Source organism: Lipotes vexillifer, unplaced genomic scaffold (assembly GCF_000442215.2).
Source record: "Lipotes vexillifer unplaced genomic scaffold, Lipotes_vexillifer_v1.1 scaffold187, whole genome shotgun sequence".
NCBI lineage: Eukaryota > Metazoa > Chordata > Mammalia > Artiodactyla > Lipotidae > Lipotes > Lipotes vexillifer.
Window position 1 is genome coordinate 153,425 of NW_006782213.1, and position 23,026 is coordinate 176,450.

Here is a 23,026-nt window from a genome sequence, read left to right on the forward strand (position 1 = left end):
TTCCCTACATCCTTCCCCCTGAAAAATGATTTCTTCCCTTATACTCAAGGTCCTTACAAAGTCTTATAACAGGTCTTGTTTTACCTTTATTTTGAATCACCAGCTTCATTCAAGGGAAAGGTCTGATATCAGGCCTATTACTTTTGCTAAAGTACCTTCTGTTTGTTCAGGGACTATTTATCCAGTTTTGAATGGTACAGTCAATTCTTCTGCTCACTCTTGCCACTTCACCATGCAGCGTGTCTTCTGCAAGGTGGCTTGAAGGTCATGAAGGGAGCATTCGAATTATTGGGAGCGACACAACAGGCAAACACACCCAATTCCACTGATGAGATGATTTGTCTTGCTTAAATGATGCACATGAGTTATTGTGGGAAGCATTTCTCTATTCAAAGCAATTAAGTGCTGAGTATTTAGAGGGAGGTCGGTGCCTGAATCTAAAAAATATTTGAAGAAAAAAGGTTGCACAACATTCCAACCTGAACCAGATCCTTGGGGAAAAGAAAATAACATACATGGAATAGAAAATAAATAGCACATGGTAAAGTGCTAAGTATGCCACATTTAAAACAACAAGTCCTTTGCTCTGAGAGCGGAACAGGCCGGACTTATCAGGGTAGACTTGAAGGTGAAACTTCATCTGTCCTTTGGAAATCATCATGAAGGGAGTCTGGAAGGCCCTACCGGAGACTGTGCCCCAAACCCGTGACTACACCAGGATACTCTGCTGCTGCTGAGGGCACTCAGCTGTGCGTACCCATGGCCCCTCAGGGAAGAAGGGAAGCAGGGAGATGCCTGGGGAGGGGCTTGACAAGCAGGAATCTCACGAGGGGGTGTGTTTTGGGGGATGATGGGAGACAGGAGTGAGCTGACAGCAGCAGGCGATTGGTGGGGAGCTGAGAAAACATGGCAGAGGCAGGGTGTCTTCAGACTCTGCCTCAGAGTCTAAAGTCAATCGTATAATCTCTGAATATAGATAGTTTTACTTCTTCCTCTCCCTTCTGGATGCTTTTTATTTCTTTTTCTGGACTGAAGTGTCCCAACAGACAGAACCATGAAGGATGTTTGTTGGGGGACATGGAGTCTGGGGAGAGGGACTTCCCGACACCCAACACTGTGTTGCCAGGAAGTAAATGTTTGCTACAGTCCTGGAGACAGCCTCCCTGAGCCTGAGCGGGGCAGCCGCCTGGGAGGTGCTGCAGGAATTGAGGCCATCAGGCTTGTGTCTGTGAGTCTAGGAGGAAGGTGGAACCCAGGGGCAATGGAGAGTCCTTGAAGGTTGTCGAATGGGCTGTCATCATCATCGGCCACCTCACTTGTTCACACTCAGCCTCAGTGTCCTTATTACTTGTCACAGATCTGAATGCAGACCTGGAGGGAGAGGAGGACATGGAGGTAACTGGCTCATGTAATCTCAGATTAGCACTGATCTCCTAGAAGACTAGGTGTTGTCCCCCAAGGCTGTGGTGCTGCGGATACCATCCCTTAGGCCAGTGGAGGCATCGAGGCATCTGCAGGTATCCCGGCAGGCAAGTCATACTGTGACACACGGTGGTGAGCATGAATAAGTAAGTATAGCATTACTGGCTTTTACTTAGAAGTGGAGAAAATTTGAACACTGGACTGTGTTCACCATCGTTACCTGTTGGGGTCTTCAGAGTTGGGGGTGCAAGGTGGCTTTTAGGGGTGGACACCTGTGAAAGGACAGAGGAAGAAGTTGAAGTTGACCGTGTAGGGAGCTGTCTGCCCTTAGCTGGGCAGCAAGTCGTCCCGGAAGGAGGACAGAGACCCATCTCTGGACCACTGTGGCCACCCTGAGTCCTGTTTGAAACACCCACTTCTGAGACCCATCATTCTCTCCTCCAGTGTCTGCTCTGTCCTGGTTACACCCAGAGACAAAGGCCGTGCAAACCATTGAGGTAGCTAGTCCATCATGCTGATGGGCTTCTGGCAGATGAGTGGGGGGGGGGTGTGCATGGCACCGCGGGGGCTGCAAAGAACCATACCATTTCTGAGGAGTGGCCCATAGGCCCTGCTCTGCTCTGACACTGTGGTCACCCTCACTGTGGCCCCGGGGTCGTTGTGCTCCCTGCATCTGGGTACATATGCACTCTTATTCCACCTCACTTTTCACTGCTTCTTCTTGCTCCTTCTCCATGCACTTCCTCTCTGCTTTTCATCTTTCACATATTTTTTTTTTCACATCTGTATTGGAGTATAATTGCTTTACAATGGTGTGTTAGTTTCTGTTTCATAACAAAGTGAATCAGTTATACATATACATGTATCCCCATATCTCTTCCCCCTTGCGTCTCGCTACCTCCCACCCTCCCTATCCCACCCCTCTAGGAGGTCACAGAGCACCGAGCTGATCTCCCTGTGCTATGCAGCTGCTTCCCACTAGCTCTCTATTTTACGTTTGGTAGTGTATATATGTCCATGCCACTCTCTCGCTTTGTCACAGCTTACTCTTCCCCCTCCCCATATCCTCAAGTCCATTCTCTAGTAGGTCTGTGTCTTTCTTCCTCTCTTAACCCTAGGTTCTTCATGACATTTTTTTTCTTAAATTCCATATATATGTGTTAGCATATGGTACTTGTTTTTCTCTTTCTGACTTACTTCACTCTGTATGACCGATGCTAGGTCCATCCACCTCACTACAAATAACTCAATTTCGTTTCTTTTTATAGCTGAGTAATATTCCATTGTATATATGTGCCACATCTTCTTTATCCATTCATCTGTTGATGGACACTTATGTTGCTTCCATGTCCTGGCTATTGTAAATAGAGCTGCAATGAACATTTTGGTACATGACTCTTTTTGAATTATGGTTTTCTCAGGGTATATGCCCAGTAGTGGGATTGCTGGGTCGTATGGTAGTTCTATTTGTAGTTTTTTAAGGAACCTCCATACTGTTCTCCATAGTAGCTGTATCAATTTACATTCTCACCAACAGTGCAAGAGGGTTCCCTTTTCTCCACACCCTATCCAGCATTTATTGTTTCTAGATTTTTTGAGGATGGCCATTCTGACTGGTGTTAGATGATATCTCATTGTAGTTTTGATTTGCATTTCTCTAATGATTAATGATGTTGAGCATTCTTTCATATATTTCTTGGCAATCTGTATATCTTCTTTGGAGAAATGTCTATTTAGATCTTCTGCCCATTTTTGGATTGGGTTGTTTGTTTTTCTGATATTGAGCTGCATGAGCTGCTTGTAAATTTTGGAGATTAATCCTTTGTCAGTTGCTTCATTTGCAAATATTTTCTCCCATTCTGAGAGTTGTCTTTTGGTCTTGTTTATGGTTTCCTTTGCTGTGCAAAAGGCTTTAAGTTTCATTGGGTCCCATTACTCTAGGAGGTGGGTCAAAGAGGACCTTGCTGTGATTTACGTCATAAAGTGTTCTGCCTATGTTTTCCTCTAAGAGTTTGATAGTGTCTGGCCTTATATTTAGGTCCTTAATCCACTTTGAGTTCATTTTTGTGTATAGTGTTAGGGAGTATTCTAATTTCATTCTTTTACATGTAGCTGTCCAGTTTTCCCAGCACCACTTATTGAAGAGACTGTCTTTTCTCCACTGTATATTCTTGCCTCATTTATCAAAGATAAGGTGACCATATGTGTGTGGGTTTATCTCTGGGCTTTCTATCCTGTTCCAATGATCTGTCTTTCTGTTTTTGTGCCAGTACCATACTGTCTTGATTACTGCAGCCTTGTAGTATAGTGTGAAGTCAGGGAGCCTGATTCCTCCAGCTCCATTTTTCTTTATCAAAATTGCTTTGGCTATTTGGGGTCTTTTGTGTTTCCATACAAATTGTGAAATTTTTTGTTCTAATTCTTTGAAAAATGGCAGTGGTAGTTTGATAGTGATTGCATTCGATCTGTAGATTGCTTTGGGCAGTATAGTCATTGTCACAATGTTGATTCTGCCAATCCAAGAACATGGTATATCTCTCCATCTATTTGTATCATCTTTAATTTCTTTCATCAGTGTCTTATAATTTTCTGCATACAGGTCTTTTGTCTCATAAAGATTTACTCCTAGGCATTTTATTCTTTTTGTTTCAATGGTAAATGGGAATGTCTCCTTAATTTCTCTTTCAGATTTTTCATCATTAGTGTGTAAGAATACAAAAGATTTCTGTGCATTAATTTTGTACCCTGCTACTTTACCAAATACATTGATTAGCTCTAGTAGTTTTCTGGTAGCATCTTTAGTATTCTCTGTGTATAGTATCATGTCATCTGCAAACAGTGACAGCTTTACTTCTTCTTTTCTGATTTGGATTCCTTTTATTTCCTTTCTGATTTCTGTGGCTAAAACTTCCAAAAGTATGTTGAATAATAGTGGTGAGAGTGGGCATCCTTTTCTTGTTCCTGATCTTAGTGGAAATGGTTTCATTTTTTCACCTTTGAGGACAATGTTTGCTGTGGGTTTGTCATGTATGGCCTTTATTATGTTGAGATAAGTTCTCTCTATGCCTACTTTCTGTAGAGTTTTTATCAAAAATGGGTGTTGAATTTTGTTGAAAGCTTTCTCTGCATCTATTGAGATGATCATATATTTTTCCCCCTCAATTTGTTAACATGGTGTATTACATTGATTGATTTGCATATATTGAAGAATCCTTGCATTCCTAGGATAAATCCCACTTGATCATGGTGTATGATCCTTTTAATGTACTGTTGGTTTCTGTTTGCTAGTGTTTTGTTGAGGATTTTTGCATCTATGTTCATCAGTCATACTGGCCTGTAGTTTTGTTTCTTTGTGACATCCTTGTCTGGTTTTGGTATCAGGGTGATGGTGGCCTCGTAGAATAAGTTTGGGAGTGTTCATCGCTCTGCTATATTTTGGAAGAGTTTGAGAAGGATAGGTGTTAGCTCTTCACTAAATGTTTGATAGAATTTGCCTGTGAAGCCATCTGGTCCTGGGCTTTTGTTTGTTGGAAGATTTTTAATCACAGTTTCAATTTCAGTGCTTGAGTTTGCTCAGTTCATATTTTCTATTTCTTCCTGGTTCAGTCTCAGAAGGTTGTGCATATCTAAGAATTTTTCTATTTCTTCCACGTTGTCCTTTTTATTGGCATAGAGTTGCTTGTAGTAACCTCTCATGATCCTTTGTATTTCTGCAGTGTCAGTTGTTATTTCTCCTTTTCCATTTCTAATTCTATTGATTTGAGTCTTCTTCCTTTTTATCTTGATGAGTCTGGCTAATGGTTTATAAATTTTGTTTATCTTCTCAAAGAACCAGCATTTAGTTTTATTGATCTTTGCTATCGTTTCCTTCATTTATTTCTGATCTGATCTTTTTGATTTCTTTCCTTCTGCTAACCTGGGGTTTTTTTGTTCTTCTTTCTCTAATTACTTTTAGTGTAAGGTTAGGTTGTTTATTTGAGATGTTTCTTGTTTCTTAAGGTAGGATTGTATTGCTATAAACCTCCCTTTAGATCTGCTTTTGCTGCATCCCATAGGTTTTGGGTTGTCGTGTTTTCATTGTTATTTGTTTCTAGGTATTTTTTGATTTCCTTTTTGATTTCTTCAGTGATCTCTTGGTTGTTAAGTAGTGTATTGTTTAGCATCCATGTGTTTGTACTTTTTACAGACTTTTTCCTGTAATTGATATCTCATAGCATCTCATAGCATTGTGGTTGGAAAAGATAATTGATACGATTTCAGTTTTCTTAAATTTACTGAGGCTTGATTTGTGACCCAATACAAGTACTATCCTGGAGAATGTTCCATGACCACTTGAGAAGAAAGTGTATTCTGTTGTTTTGGGATGGAATGTCCTATAAATATCAATTAAGTCCATCTTGTTTAATGTATCATTTAAAGTTTGGGTTTCCCGTATTTATTTTCATTTTGGATGATCTGTCCATTGGTGAAAGTGGGGTGTTAAAGTCCCCTACTATGAATGTGTTACTGTCGATTTCCCCTTTTATGGCAGTTAGCATTTGCCTTATGTACTGAGGTGCTCCTATGTTGGGTGCATAAATATTTACTATTGTTATATCTTCTTCTTGGATTGATCCCTTGATCATTATGGAGTGTCCTTCTTTGTCTCTTGTAATAGTCTGTATTTTAAAGTCTATTTTGTCTGATATGAGAATGGCTACTCCAGCTTTCTTTTGATTTCCATTCGACTGGAATATCTTTGTTCATCCCCTCACTTTCAGTCTGTATGTGTCTGTGGGCCTGATGTGGGTTTCTTATGAACAGCATATATACGGGTCTTGTTTTTGTATCCATTCAGCCAGTCTATGTCTTTTGGTTGGGGCATTTAATCCATTTACATTTAAGGTAATTATCGATATGTATGTTTCTATTACCATTTTCTTAATTGTTTTGAGTTTGTTATTGTAGGTCTTTTCCTTCTCTTGCGTTTCCTGCCTACAGAAGTTCCTTTAATATTTGTTGTAAAGCTGGTTTGGTGGTGCTGAATTCTTTTAGCTTTTGCTTGTCTGTAAAGGCTTTAATTTATCTGTCAAATCTGAATGAGATCCTTGCTGGGTAGAGTAATCTTGGTTGTAGATTTTTTTCCCCTTCATTACTGTAAATATGTCCTGCCACTCCCTTCTGGCTTGCAGAGTTTCCGCTGAAAGATCAGCTGTTAACTTTATGGGGATTCCCTTAGATGTTATTTGTTGTTTTTCTCTTGCTGCTTTTAATATGTTTTCTTTGTATTTAATTTTTGATAGTTTGATTAATTTGTATCTTGGCATGTTTCTCCTTTGATTTATCCTGTATGGGACTCTCCTTGCTTCCTGGTCTTTAACTATTTCAGTTCTCGTATTAGGGAAGTTTTCAACTATAATCTCTTCAAATATTTTCTCAGTCCCTTTCATTTTCTCTTCTTCTTCTGGGACCCCTATAATTAGAATATTGGTGCATTTAATGTTGTCTCAGAGGTCTCTGAGACTGTCCTCAATTCTTTTCATTCTTTTTTCTTTATTCTGCTCTGCTGTAGTTATTTCCACTATTTTATCTTCCACTTATCCGTTCTTCTTCCTCAGTTATTCTGCTATTGATCCCTTCTAGAGAATTTTTAATTTCATTTATTATGTTGTTCATCATTGCTTGTTTCATCTTTAGTTCTTCTATGTCCTTGTTAAATGTTTTTTTGCATTTTTTCTATTCTATTTCCAAGATTTTGTATCATCTTTACTATCATTATTCTGAATTCTTTTTCAGGTAGCCTGCCTATTTCCTCTTCATTTGTTAGGTCTGGTGGGTTTTTATCTTATTCCTTCATTTGCTGTGTTTCTCTGTCTTCTCATTTTGGTTAACTTACTGTGTTTGGGGTCTCCTTTTTTCAGGCTGCAGGTTTGCAGTTCCTGTTGTTTTTGGTGTTTGACCCCAGTGGCTAAGGTTGGTTCAGGGGTTGTGTAAGCTTCCTGGTGGAGGGGACTAGTGCCTGTGTTCTGGTGGATGAGGCTGGATCTTATCTTTCTGGTGGGCAGGTCCATGACTGGTGGTGTGTTTTGGCATGTCTGTGGCCTTATTATGATTTTAGGTGGCCTCTCTGCTAATGGATTGGGTTGTGTTCCTTTCTTGCTAGGTGTTTGGCGTAGGGTGTCCAGCACTGTAGCTTGCTGGTCGTTGAGTGGAGCTGGGTCTTGGAGTTGAGGTGGAGATCTCTGGGAGGTTTTTGCCTTTTAATATTACGTGGAGCTGGGAGGTCTCTTGTGGACCAATGTCCTGAACTTGGCTCTCCCACCTCAGAGGCACAGCCCTGATGCCTGGCTGGAGAACCAGGAGCCTGTCATCCACACAGCTCAGCATAAAAGGGAGACAAAAAAGAAAGAAGGAAAGAAGATAAAATATAATAAAATAAAATTCAAAAGTTATTAAAATAAAAAATAAGTATTAAAAACATTTTTTAAGTAATTAAAAAAAAGAGAGCAAGAAGGCAGAGAGCAACCAAACCAAAAAAACAAATCCACCAATGATAACAAGCGCTAAAAACTATACTAAAAAAAAAAAAAGCGGACAGACAGAACCCAGGACAAATGGTAAAAGCAAAGCTATACGGACATAATCACACACAGAAGCGTACACAGACACATTCACAAAAAGAGAAAAAGGGAGAAAAATATATACATTGTTGCTCCCAATGTCCACCTCCTCAATTTGGGATGATTCATTGTGTATTCAGGTATTCCGCAGATGCAGGGCACATCAAGTTGATTGTGGAGGTGTAATCCGCTGCTCCTGAGGCTACTGGGAGAGATTTCCCTTTCTCTTCTTTGTTCTCACAGCTCCTGGGGTTCAGCTTTGGATTTGCCCCGCCTCTGCGTGTTGGTCGCCTGAGGGTGTCTGTTCCCCGCCCAGACAGGACTGGGTTAAAGGAGCAACTAATTAGGAGGTTCTGGCTCACTTAGGCCGGGGGGAGGGAGGGGTACGGATGCGGGGCGAGCCTGCGGTGGCAGAGGCCGGCGTGACGTTGCAACAGCCTGAGGCGCGCCGTGCGTTCTCCTGGGGAAGTTGTCCCTGGATCACGGGACCCTGGCAGTGACGGGCGGCACAGGCTCCCAGGAGGGGCGGTGTAGATAGTGATCTGTGCTCGCACACAGGCTTCTTGGTGGCAGCAGCAGCGGCCTTAGCATCTCATGCCCGTCTCAGGGGTCCGCGCTGATAGCTGCGGCTCACATCCATCTCGAGCTCCTTTAAGCCGCGCTCTTAATCCCCTCTCCTCGCGCACCAGGAAATAGGCAAGAAAAAGTCTCTTGCCTCTTCGGCAGGTCCTGACTTTTTCCTGGACTTCTTCCCCGCTAGCCGTGGTGCACTAACCCCTTCAGGCTGTGTTCACGCCGCCAATCTCCTCCCTGCGATCCGACCGAAGCCGAGCCTCAGCTCCCAGACCCCACCCACCCCGGCGGGTGAGCAGACAAGCCTCTCGGGCTAGTGAGTGCCGGTCGGCACCGATCCTCTGTGCGGGAATCTCTCCGCTTTGCCCTCCGCACCTGTGTTGCTGCGCTCTCCTCCGCGGCTTCGAAGCTCCCCGCTCCGTCTCACGCAGTCTCCGCCCGCGAAGGGGCTTCCTAGTGTGTGGAAACCTTTCCTCCTTCACAGCTCCCTCCCACTGATGCAGGTCCCATCCCTATTCTTTTGTCACTGTTTTTATCTTTTTTCTTTTGCCCTACCCAGGTACGTGGGGAGTTTCTTGCCTTTTGGGAGGTCTGAGGTCTTCCGCCAGCATTCAGTAGGTGTCCTGTAGGAGTTGTTTTACATGTAGACGTATTTCTGATGTACTTGTGGGGAGGAAGGTGATCTCCACGTCTTAATCTTCCGCCATCTTGAAGCTCCCTCCCACATATTTTTAATAGTTAATATATTTTCTTCCTTTTTTTTTAAAACCATAGTCACCGGGCTGTGTATTACATTTCCCAATCTTATTTATCTTACAACTGGATGTTTTTACCTTTTGACCACCTTCACCCATTTTGCTCCCTGCCCCCTGCCCTCTGGTGACCACCAATCTGCTGTCTGTATCTATGAGTTCAGCTTTTTGTTTGTTTTTTTTGTTTGGATTCCACATATAAGTGAAATCATATGGTATTTGTCTTTCTCTATCTGACTTATTTAACTTAGCACAATGCTCTCAAGGTCCTTCCCTGTTGTAAATGGCAGGATTTTCTTCCTTTTTATGGCTGAATACTATTCCTTTGTGTTCCAATGTGTATTTTATTGTGTGTATGTATATATATATATATATATATATATATATATATATGTATGTATGTATGTATATATATACACACACACCACATTTTGTTTAACCATCAACTAGCAGACACATTGTTACCATATTTTTGCTATTGTGAATAATGTTGCTATGAGCAATGGGATGCAGATATCTTTTTCAGATAGTGATATATCTTCTTTAATTATTCTTGTTTTCCAAATTTAGTTTAATGAGATTATGTTACTTTGGAAAAGGAACAGATTTTTTCCCAGCATTCTATCATGCAAATTTTCAAACATACAGAAATGTTGAAGAACTACAAAATGAAAAACTGTCTACTATTAACATTTTACTGAGCTTGTGTCATCACCTCCCATCTGTCATTTATCTATCTCTCTATCTATCTATGTTACCTAAAATCTGTCTATCCATTCATCCATCCACCCATCCTCAATCCATCTGTCAATACATCTTATTTTGTGATGTATTTCAAAGTAAATAGTACATTTCCCACTAATACTTCAGTAAGCATATCACTAGAGTTCAATATTTGTTTACTCTTTGATTCTTTTGAAGAAAAGTTTACATAGTATGAAATGCACAAATGTTAAGGGTATTTTTGCTGAGGTTTGATGAACATGTTCACCTGTAAACTCAAATCCCTATCAAGATAGAGAACATTGCCAGCACTCCAGAAAGGTCACCATGCCCCTCCCAGTCCATTCCTGTCCCCACCACAACAAAGGTAACCACTATTCTGAATTTTTCTACCATAAAGTATTTTGCCTGTTCTAGAATTTCACATCCAAGACTGGCCATGTGGGGTTCTAGGCTTAGAAGTCTGTGGAAGGCTGCCCTCTGCCAGAGCTAAGCTGATATCCTCTCTGTCTCTGTCTTTATGTCTGTCTCTGTCTCTCTCTTTTGAGAGATAAACCTTCAGAACCTTTAGAAGTGAACTGACAGCTGCCTGCAAACGTCATGCCCTTAAATTTTTTATATTTTGCAGAAAAAGGAGCGTGAACTTACACTAAATAAATCAACAAATGCTTATACTACTGGGAAGATGACCCACCCCCCAAACATCCCAAAGGAGCAGACCCCTTCAGGGACCTCAAATGCCTCTTCAGCCTCAGTAAAACCTGAAGACAAGACTTCTGAAAACAAAAAGACTTACAACAGCATCAGCAAGATAGACAAAATGTCCCGAATTATATTCCCAGTCCTGTTTGGCACTTTCAACCTAGTTTACTGGGCAACATATTTGAATAGGGAGCCAGTGATTAAAGGGGCTACCTCTACAAAATGAGCTGCCATGCTCCCAAACTCTAAGACAGCCATACGTTCAGTGACGGGCACCAAGGAGAGGTTGAGCTTGGGGGACCTCCCTTATTTGGGCACTATCTTTCAGGAAATTTTTGCATGTTTAATAATATGTACAAATAATATTGCCTTGATGTTTCTATATATAATGTCAGATGTTTCAAAGATGTCACATTGGTAAATCAAGCCACTTTTTAGAAAAACAGGAGACAATGGCTCTGACACTCAGATGCTCAGTATCTTACATTGATAGTTTACAAACAAGTATATTTTTAACTGTTCCAAGTGTTACCTAACAATGTTTTTTATACTTTGAATGTCATTTCATACAAATTTTCCCAGCAAATAAATATTTTAGGAAATACTCCATGATTACTACTTGACCAACTCTCACAAGAAACAAATATCACAAAGAGCACATTTTTCATTGGAAAGAAACTGGGCATTTATGTACAAAACTAATTGCCTTTGATAATTCTTACTGTTCTGAAGTTAAAAGTACTGCATGATCTTATGTTAAGAAATAGAAAAAACAAATATTTATGCAAACATTTAATAACAGAAATATATGGTATGTTAGATTAACAGATACAATGTTTCCCCAAGGAAAAATTTAACTGCTTAAAAATAGTTTTTGGGGGTGAGGTGGGAATGAAACTTACTTCTCTCCCTCCGACTCCCCCCCCACTAACTGAACGATGACCAAGAAAGAAAAGATCTTAAAACAAAAAGTAGTGTGATGACAGTCTTGGCATTTGGCCTGAGCATCCACTGTCTGAAACACTGACCACACTTCACTGCAGCAAGTGTGTAGTGCTTCAGTGGTGAGAAACTGTAAATGAGTTATTTTCCATTTTATTTCCCTGTATGTTATTTCATGATTGACTTATTGCTCTGTTAGCTTTTGTATATGAACCTTAAATGTTCATTAAAAAATAAACTGATCTTGTGGATAAATGTCATATTTTGAAACATATTTCATATTTTCATGGGTGGATTGACTCATTTTCTAAAAATGATGTAAAGGAAACCCATCATGAAATTGCTTGGGAAAAAGTGTCTTACTTGGCTGCTCACCTCTGATCCAATCTAATTCTTCTGGGTAGTATGTAGAGAGAAAGCTGACTTCAACCACAGTGAGGTGAATAGGTAGAATTGGAAGTTCTTTCCGTCTCATACATCTCCAGGGTGCGGTGCCCTATGGGTCTCTGCTTGATAGAGCTCTACCTGAAAGTGTTCCCAAGGTGGGTGCTTACTATGGGCAAAGTGACTACTCAGTTCTCCATGGCTTTCCTTTTTTTTTTTTTGCGGTATGCGGGCCTCTCACTGTTGTGGCCTCTCCCATTGTGGAGCACAGGCTCTGGACGTGCAGGCTCAGCGGCCATGGCTCACAGGCCTAGCCGCTCTGCGGCATGTGGAATCTTCCCGGACCAGGGCAAGAACCCATGTCCCCCGCTTCGGCAGGTGGACTCTCAACCACTGCACCACCAGGGAAGCCCCATGGCTTTCCTTTTGCTGTTTGTAAAGAGTGATACAAAGAACTGCATGTGGACCAGCTACTTACTGTTAGAAGAAGTATCCAGGAACAACATGTATAAAAGGAACAGTTTCTGTCTCCTCTATGACTTGTAAAAGGGAAATTATGACCATTAACAAATGGTATCAAAGTTAAGCCTGCCTAAATTGACTACTTCATGGTACCTAATTCTTAAAAACCCATCCACCTCACCATGTTTGGTGGACACAGACATGGTCATGGCCATGGACACACATATAGGCAGATATTCAGAAGTCTTTCATCTTGAATAACCAGATAAATGCCTATAGCATCCATTCACTGAAAACTCCAAGTACTTATCCTGAAAAGCCTTTTCACAGGATTCAAGATCAGGTATTACATTTTATCAGAGTAGTATGAGAGATGCACAGAATTACTACATTCTTCAAAAAGACTGGTGCCCATTTTTGGCATCCCTTGTTCATTAAATACACAGAGGTTCCATTGCCGCTACTCAGGCTCTCATAATAGAAAGGTAAAGGTCAACAAAAGGGGTGCTCTTAAAACTTCACACAAGAAGCATTTCTCTATTTCAAATGGTGCTATATTTGTAGAATGATGTTTGTGCTTTCCATTATACCGCAGCATAAAATCGGCCAAAACCAAGGGCAGACGTGAAGCTGACTATGAAGCTTCTGTTTTCATTTACTGTTTATTTATATTTCTCTTACAGTCTTTACAGTTTAGACTTGCATTGTAGTTTGGAGAAAAATATACTATAGGTTAGATCTAAAAGGCTACACATACAAATGCTGACTTTAAACATCTCAGTCCTAATGGGAAATGATATCTTCCATATCAGGTTGCAGTAATTGTCTTGACAAATTCTAGCTTTTGTTACAGGAAACCCTGGAAGCCCTGCTAGGTGAATTCCAGTTTGAAGATATAACTACTGCATTTACATGCTGCTCAGCCTTAAATCTGATGAATATTTAGTGAAAAAGGTCATATCAGTTGTCTGCTGATTTTGTATTATAGATGTTTGTTATTTTTAATGAGGACATAATGAATAATCACCTTAGGAAAAATGACAACAAGGCAAGGAATAAAATTTTTTGAAAATAATTATAAATTACAGTGCTCTACTTTTAGAACCAGAGTATTTAAATGTATCTCTTTTTTTTTTTTTTTTTTTTTGCTGTACGCGGGCCTCTCACTGCCGTGGCCTCTCCCGTTGCGGAGCACAGGCTCCCGACACGCAAGCTCAGCGGCCATGGCCCACGGGCCCAGCCGCTCCGCGGCACATGGGATCCTCCCGGACCGGGGCACGAACCCGCGTCCCCCGCATCGGCAGGCGGACTCTCAACCACTGCGCCACCAGGGAAGCCCTAAATGTATCTCTTTTGACATCAACATAAATAGACAGAATATTCGAATAAGTCAGCAATCAGTATTACTTCTCTATTTCTCAGGAAGCGATGGGTCTATTTAGGGCAGGCTATGGTGAAAGTTGACCTAAATGTTTATATGCAACAATTGGGTTCAGATATTTCGAGAGTAACTATCAAAGTTAAAATGGTACAACACCCTGCATTGAATATTGACAAGGAAGTTGTAATCTTCTAATCTATTTGTTATGTTAATGCTTTAGGAACAATGCTGTATGTCTCCTTTGTGATGTTACGGGAATTAGGTAAGGTAAATGAGAAATCTCTATTTTACAAATAAGGATATCAAAACCCAAAGATGTTAATCTATTGGCTCAAATCATTAGGAGCAAATAGATTGCAGTTCTCATAGTTTCTAAATCTGGGTTCACAACCCCATGTAGTTTCTTCCAGATGGAAGCTGATTTAGAACAAAAATGTAACCTAAAATGGAAAATCTTGCTTTATGCACTGGTTGAATGATAAGAATGCCCTAGAGAACATGTTTTACACTGAAAACGTGACCTTTAAGTCTGTTCCTTCTTATATAAGATTTTTGTGCTTCTGTGAGCCTAGAAACTTCTCTTGATTGAATGGATCTGTCACAGTAGCACTCTCCCCATCTGAGAGAGAGACAGAGAGAGAGACAGAGAGAGAGGGAGAGAGAGAGAGGAGGGAGCAAGGATTCAGGGAGGGAAGAGAGAGAGAAGCACTGATTGACTAGAACCCCGTGTTTGGATGTGATTGCTCCTTTCAGAGCACCCATGTAAATGATTACAGTGACTGCAAGGAGCGGGGAGTCTATCTCAAGGGGAAAGCATAACTACGATGGCACAGAGTCTTCAATCAATGTTAACCTGTACTGTAAGAACTAGCTTCAAATCAAAAAGAACTTTTTTAAAAAAATTGGAAATGCCATAGTTCTCTCAGTGAAAACAGTAGTTTAAATATTTAAAAATTAGTCTTAATGTCTTTTTTACAATACTAGAACATCTGGGACAATCAATGCCATGAGCAAACATGGTGAGGATTTGAATATGAATTACTACTCTGATCATTGCAATTACTTGCCAGGTTTGCAGTGATGTAAGGTAATGTTTTTGAAGTGTGCAAAAAGGTTCATTTCATCAAAGATTTGCATGATTATCTGTTTGTCAATGTCATTTTCAATAGTCTATCTCAACTCCAATCTTAGTGGGTCTGTAGCTTATTTTAAAATGAGCCTGGGTTCTTTATGGAAACTTGTGATTGAAAAATATTTACTGCTTAGAATTTCCCTAATATAAAAGTCTGAAGAAATGGGTTTCCCTTAGTTTTTCTGAGTTCAGATTGAAAGACAAGTAAAACCAAAGATCAGATACTATGTTTTGCAATGCATAGCCTTAAAAGGAAAATTTGAAATGAGGTTTAATTGACTCAATATATACTAATTTAAGCCTAATTTATTATACATTCTTCATGTTGCTACCACTGTCTCCCTAGCAGCCAACACTATTCCAGGCCAGTGACAGGTGCTCAGTGAATGTAAATTGATGGAGGGAATGAATACCGGAAAGTGGGTGGCCTAGATGTGATGAAACCTCTTTGGGTAGGGGCGATTGTATCCCACCCAAAGAAAATCTGTCTTTAAGAGTTTATAAAATAAAAATTTCGGGATTTTTTACAAACCTATCCATATTCCACATAACAACATTGGGAACACACCCACACACGGCGACAACTGGCTTGGCCTGAGTAGCAGGCTGACCCTTTAGGTCAGTGGTCCCCATCAATCTTGGCACCAGGGACCGGTTACGTGGAAGACAATTTTTCCATGGACGTGGGGGGGTGGGGCAGGGGAAGGTGGTTCAGGCTGTTATGCAAGCAATGGGAGGGATGGTTCAGGCGGTAATGCAAGTGATAGGCAGCAGCAGCAGATGAAGCTTCGCTCGATAGCCCGCCGCCACTCACCTCCTGCTGTACGGCCCAGTACTGGTCCACGGCCCAGGGGTTGGGGACTCCTGCTATAGGTAAAGTGGCCATATAATTTACTATTCAGAAGTGAGACTGCTAGATGGTGGAGAGAGTACCTCAGTAAATCTTCTCCCCTCAAAAAGCAATGACAACTCTGGCAAGATTATCAAAAGCAACCCTTTCAGAACTCTAGAAATTTAGGTAAAGGCACACAACAATTTAAAAGTGTTTCTTGAAGAAAACTACTGAGCCTCAATTAGAAAAGTGGGGTCTATGACACTTTAACTTAGGGATATTCCCATCTCCCTACCAGCTCCTTGGCATGGTCCCATAAAGACCAGCAGCTTTGCTGCCACAAAGTGGGCTAACTTGATTTGGAACTCTAGAAAAAGCCCTGTCCCCAAGGCTTTGCCACGATTCGACCTGACTTGGAGCTCCAAGGAAAAGCTTTATTCCCAGGGCATTGTTGATAACAGAAGTCAGTAGCAGTCAGGGAAGGTAAATAGTATGGGTTCCTAGGGCTGTGATATAAACTGGGGCTAAAGAGTCCAGCCAAAAATTTTAAAAGATAATGTAGGGACTCACATGTCCACAGTGAACTATGAAAACCTCTGACGCATTCCTAGATCTGGAAAGCTGTGTGCATGTTCAGGGCTGTGTGAACAGTCAAGAATGAGCACAGAGAGCTATGCTGATACAGAAATGACACCTAGAAAGACGACTACAAATTATCAAAATTAAAACAAACAGAGATTTCATACTCTAGGAAATACAAACACTACAGAACTGGTCCAGGAAAGTTACTAAACAACAACAAAAAATCTAACCTCCAACAACAAAAAAAGTACACCAACAAACAGTAAGTAGGAAGGGAAGAATGACTGGATTTCAAAGTTACTGAAATATATGTCTAGTATGTCCAGTTTTCAACAAGTACTATGAGATATGCAAAGAAGCAGGGAAATATAGCCTATATACAGGAAACAAAACAATCCAAAGAAACTAACCTTGAGGATACTCAGATGTTCAACTTAGTAGGCAGACTTTAAATCAGCTTTTATAAATATGTTCAAAGAACTAAAGGACACCATGTTTAAAAAATTAAGGAAAAGTAGGACAACAATGTTTCACCAAATAGATAATAGCAATAAAGAGACAGAAATCACTTTTACTTTATTATTATTATTATTTTTTTTGCGGTACGAGGGCCTCTCACTGCTGTGGCCTCTCCCATTGCAGAGCAGAGGCTCCAGATGCACAGGCTCAGCGGCCATGGCTCACGGGCCCAGCCGCTCCACGGCATGTGGGATCTTCCCGGACCGGGGCACGAACCCGTGTCCCCTGCATCGGCAGGTGGACTCTCAACCACTGCACCACCAGGGAAGCCCAGAAATCACTTTTTAAAAGAACCAACTAAAAATTCTGTAGCTAAAAAGTATAGTAACTGAAATGAAATATTCAGAAGTTGACCTCTATATTGGATTTGAGCAGGCAGAGGAAAGAACCAGCAACCTTGAATGTAAGTGAATAGAGAGTATTCTCTCTGAAGAACAGAAAGAAAATACAGAGAATAAAATGAACAGAGCCTGAGACACCTGTGGAATACCATCAAATAGACCAACATATATGAAATGAGTCCTAGAAGGAAAGAGGAGAGACAAAGAAGAAAATTATTGAAGAAATAATGGTCAAAAGTTCTATATCAAGCAAAGTTATCCTTCAAAAAGGTAACTGAAATAAAGACATCTCTGGGTAAATAAAAAAGGAGTAAATTAATCTATAACAGACCTACCCTACAAGAAATATCGAAAGAAGTACTTCAGGTTGAAAATAAATATTAGATGGTAACTTGAATCCATACAAAGAAAGAAAGAAAACCAGTAAAATAATTACATAGGTAAATATAATAGAAAATATAAATATAGTTTTTACTCTTTCTTCTCTTAACTGATTTTAAAAGGTAGTTATTTTAAATAATAATTATAAAACTGTATTGTTGACTTTATAAGCAGTAATTTGTAGGATAATAATATCACAATGAGGGGATGACAGGACCCTATATTGGAACAAAATTTCTGTATACTATTGAAACTAAATTAGTAATAATCTGAACTATATTTTTTTAAGGTAAGAACAATACTCCCCAGAGCAACCACTAGGAAAGTAAGTAAAAGTAAAAAAAGAGTAAATAATCCATCAAAGGAATTAAAATGGTGCACTATAAAATATCTAATACCAAAGAAGGCAGAAAAGGAATAACACAGGAACAAAGAGGATACAAGAAAACAAAAAGCAAAACAGGAGGTGTAATTCAATCATATCAATAATTATGTTAATTATGTTAGCATGTATTTGGTATTCCAATCAAAAGGTAGAGATTATCAGACTAAATTTTAAAAAAAGATCCCACTATATGCTGTCAATAAGAGACAGATTTCAGATTCAAAGACACAAATAGGTTGAAAGTAAAAAGATGATAGAGACACATCATGCATGCATACAGTAACCAAAAGACTACTGGAAAGATTATACCAATATCAGAAAAATAACTTTAATATAAAAAGATTACTAGAGACAAAAGGGACATTTTATAGCAATAAAACAGTCAATTCATCAGGAATATATAACAATTCAAAGCAGATACGCACCTAACAACACAGTGCCAAAACATATGAAGCAAAAACGGACAGAATTGTAAGGAGAAATAGACATTTCAACAATAATAGTTGAAAACATCAATTCTCCACTCTCAATAATTGATAAGACAATTGGACAGAAAATCAGCAAGGAGCCAGAAGACAAGAACAGCACTATCAACCAACTTGACTTAGCTGACATTAATAGAACACTCTCTCAGCAATGTCAGAATATATACACCTCCTTTACAAGTGCACCTGAACTTTTCTCCAGGATAGAGCATTTTCTGTATCATAAAACAAGTCTATATACACTAAAAAAAACATATAAAGTATGTTCTCAAAACATAATGAAATTAAATTAGGAATTTATTGTTTAAACCAGGACACTTTTTTTTTTTTTTTGCGGTACACGGGCCTCTCACTGCTGTAGCCTCTCCCGTTGCTGAGCAACAGGCTCCGGACGCGCAGGCTCAGCGGCCATGGCTCACGGGCGCAGCCGCTCGGCGGCATGTGGGATCTTCCCAGACCGGGGCACGAACCCATGCGTGCTGCATCGGCAGGCGGACTGTCAAACACTGCGCCACCAGGGAAGCCCTAAACCAGGACACTTTTAAGAGGACTCAAGACTGATAATTACACCAGAAAAACAGGCATAAATCAAAACTGACTTGAGCAAATTAAGGCTTGTGTTCATTCTGCCCTTGGCTGGGAATCCACTATACAGTTCCCCATAGTTCCTGCTCCCTCTGCTTCAGTCATCTCCAGAGCGAAACCTACCTCATCCCGTGAACTTTGAGTTTGCAGCACCTTTTTCAGACCAGTTTAAACTGGGGCATTTCAGAAAACATGCACTTTATTTTAAATAAATTAATTTTAAACTCCACTATGCCTCATCCCTATTTTAAGCCATTTTAAAAACATAGATTACATCAGAATTTTTAGATTTTTTATTAAACCCACATGACAAAAGCTGTGCTATGGGAACTTTCTAAGAAAAGCTTGGCTTTACCCTTTCGTTGCATACAGCTACTGACCTTGTCTTGGCCTTGGGAATACTTGACATTTTAAAATGGTTAATTTCTAATCATAAGATCTTTCTGGAAGTTCCATGCTTTACTAGAAATGTATACCATGCCAAATCTCAAACATCCTAAAATCTTCACAAGGTAAATAAGACAAGGGAAAAGAAATTTCCACTTTTCTCACCCATTGTTTTTGCTTACAGGAGTGAGCCAATGGAGCGTGATTGTACGGAGGGGAGTTTCTTAGCAGAAGTATTCTAATTGAGATGAATTGGGAGATTGGGATTGACATATATACACTAATATGTATTAAATAGATAACTAATAAGAACATGCTCTAATAGAAAAAAATTAAAAGTTCAGAAATACATAAATAAAATTGCATGCTTTGAAAAAATGCAATGAAGGACCATAAAAAAAAAAGAAGTATTCTAACTGAAGTATCTGGGCATGACAGGGGCAAAGGCAATGTAAGTGTAGTCATTCAAAACCATTCTTCTGACTTCCTGAGCATTGTCTGTGAGAGAAAGTAGTTTGAATATTTTTGTGACCCTTTAACTTGCTACTGAAAGAGTATACCTCTCTTCCTCCAAATGTTTAATAGTTAATGATTTTATATTTTTCAGCAGTAAAGCAGAGAAGCAAACCAGTAGGAGATATAGATATAGATCTGTAAATATATAGATATATGCGATAGACATACATATGTATTGCTCATACACTATGGGAGCTGGCCAGGCAAGTTCAAAGTCTACAGGGCAGGCCATTAGGAAGGGACTGTCAGGAGCAGCCTGGAACTCCAGGGACACAGGCCAAAGATGTTTGCCCACAGATGGGAATCTTTTCTCTTTCTCCATATGTCTCTCTGTCTCTCTCCAGAAAGTCTCAAGCCAGTTTTTAAGGCTTTACATCTGATTAGGTCAGGCCCACTGAGGAAAATGTCTTAAGCTTAAAGTCAACTGATTAGGGATTCTAATTACATCTACAGATTCCTTCACAACAGCACCTAGATTTATATTTGATTGAATAATTGGGGACAGTAGCCTAACCAAGTTGACAAATCAAAATGCCACCATAGTCTTCCCCTTGTCAACTTGGCACCCGTACACATCTCTTAAATCATATTTAATCTACAAATAAAGATAGTAACAAAGTTATATTTCTGCTTAAAATGATGCAACTAACCTAACTACAACCCAAAACATGCTAACACTTTCCCCAGAAGAGAACACAAAGTCTTTTGGTGCTGTACACTCATGTTTTGATAGCTTATAACTTAAATAATGAGATATAAAATTAACTATTATTAACATCCTTTATATTAGATAAGGGGATAATAGAGGAAAGAAAACAACAATATTTGTATACACACAAAAACATATTCACACCAAAATAAAGAAGAAATATTCATAACTCCTCATTTTTGAAACTGGCCATATGGTTGTAGCTGGTATTTACAAATACTTCCTTCCACTAATTATTTCATATTCACTTTACTCTCATCAAGCATTTCAATTGGTCATGGTGTTTTGCCTGATAGGCTGACCCAGATTCATTCCTGGGGGGTTTCTGCTGAACTGTGTTGCTGAAGTTTTCCATTGGCTTTAATCACAGGACATGAAAATACTAAAAGATTCCTTAAGAGATCTCCTGTATTTTAGGCATACTCTTCCTAACGTCTCTTGTGGAGCAGCAGTCCATTTTCCCCATGGTCATTAGGGTTAATCACCCAGCCAGCACAGTCAGTCTCTTTCCTGGCTTGTTGATTCAGAGGCCTGAGTCCCAAACGGCTGGTTGCCAGTCTTATCTCTGTTTTCAATGGAATCCTTGTCATGTCCCCAGGTAGAAGCATTCCTCCCTTTGGAACTGAGACCTCTAGACCAGCAGAGTCTAAGGTCAAGGAGAATAGGAACCAAAATCTTTCTAGGTATTGTTGATGCCAAAATCTTGGCTCTCTGTGCACTAATGCTGAATAGAAATATGGAGACAGAGTTTTGGAGGAAAAAGAAAAAGAGTAGTTTTATTCTTTGCCAGGCAAAAAGGGAATACAGCAAGCTAGCACCTCAAGAACTGTACTCCACCTCCCTGGGGAAATAGGAGAAGACTTATAGGTGGGGCTCGCAGTCTGGGGTAGGTGATAAGGATCAAAGTAGTGAAGGTCTTGTATTTTTATTATTCCTGAATCATTTCAAAACAGTCACAGCTGGCATCAGGCAGCCCAGTAATTGGGTCCGTTTGTCTCTGGGTTATTGGCCCACAACCTTCTTTCTGAAATGCAGAATGCTACAAGGGGTGATTTGCTACAAGGGAGTGTAGGGGGTGTAAACACCAGGTGCAAGATGTAATTCAAACCGAGTCAGAGTGTTAGAGGTTAGATTTGTGAAGGACAAGTCTAGCTACAAGTGTTTGTTAATAGTAACTGCTAAGGAATAACTAAGATTGCTTAACTCTTTCAGGCCTGTTTATGCTGTTTCCCCAGCCTGTTTATTGTTTTCTTTTTTTCCTTGTTTATCAGAAAAGTCTCATTTCTATTTTTGCTACAACATTGTCACCTAGCTGGTGTCATAGCTGAGTCTTTGAAGGCTGCTATAACAAATTACCATAGAGTGGGTGGTTAAAACAATAAACATTTATTTCACAAAATTCTGGAGAATGGCAGGTCCAAGGTCAAGGTGCTGGCAGATCCTGTGTCTGGTGAGGGCCCTCTTCCTGGTTTTCAAATGGTTGTCTTCCTGTTGGGGGTGCATGTATATTTTTGAATTATGATTTCTCTGGGTATATGCCCAGGAGTGGGATTGCTGGATCATATAGTAGTTCTATTTTTAGGTTCTTTTTTTTTTTTTTGCAGTACACAGGCCTCTCACTGTTGTGGCCTCACCTGTTGTGGAGTACAGGCTCTGGATGCGCAGGCTCAGCGGCCATGGCTCACGGGCCCAGCCGCTCCGCGGCATGTGGGATCTTCCCGGACCAGGGCACGAACCCGTGTCCCCTGCATCAGCAGGCAGACTCTCAACCACTGCACCACCAGGGAAGCCCTATTTTTAGTTTTTTAAGGAACCTCCATACTGTTCTCCATAGTGGCTGTACCAATTTACATTCCCACCAACAGTGTAGGAGGGTTTCCTTTTCTCCACACCCTCTCCAGCATTTATTGTTTGTAGATTTTTTGATGATGGCCATTCTGACAGATGTGAGGTGCTACCTCATTGAATTTTTGATTTGCATTTCTCTAATAATTAGTGATGTTGAGCATCTTTTCATGTGTTTTTTGGCCACCTCTATGTCTTCTTTAGAGAAATGTCTATTTAGGTCTTCAGCTCATTTTTTGATTGGGTTGTTTGTTTTCTTGTCATTGAGCTGCATGAGCTGTTTGTATATTTTGGAGATTAATGCCTTGTCAGTTGCTTCATTTGCAAATATTTTCTCCCATACTGAGGGTTGCCTTTTTGTCTTCTTTATGGTTTCCTTTGTTGTGC

The 23,026-nt window shown here is 40.1% G+C and overlaps 1 protein-coding gene across 3 annotated transcripts in view; it reads left to right on the forward strand.

Moving 5' to 3' along the window:
* GABRA5 (gamma-aminobutyric acid type A receptor subunit alpha5) overlaps positions 1 to 11,967 on the forward strand; it is a 104,338-nt gene extending 92,371 nt beyond the window's left edge. For 2 of the 3 annotated variants that reach the window (XM_007455040.1, XM_007455041.1), the window contains exon 11: positions 10,698 to 11,964. In XM_007455040.1, the coding sequence (XP_007455102.1) occupies positions 10,698 to 10,997 (300 nt within the window). In that variant the 3' untranslated portion in view covers positions 10,998 to 11,964. Of the gene's footprint in view, positions 1 to 10,697 lie in introns of all 3 variants that reach the window. The other variant, XM_007455042.1, reaches the window with a different exon arrangement.
* Positions 11,968 to 23,026: the final 11,059 nt, after the last annotated feature.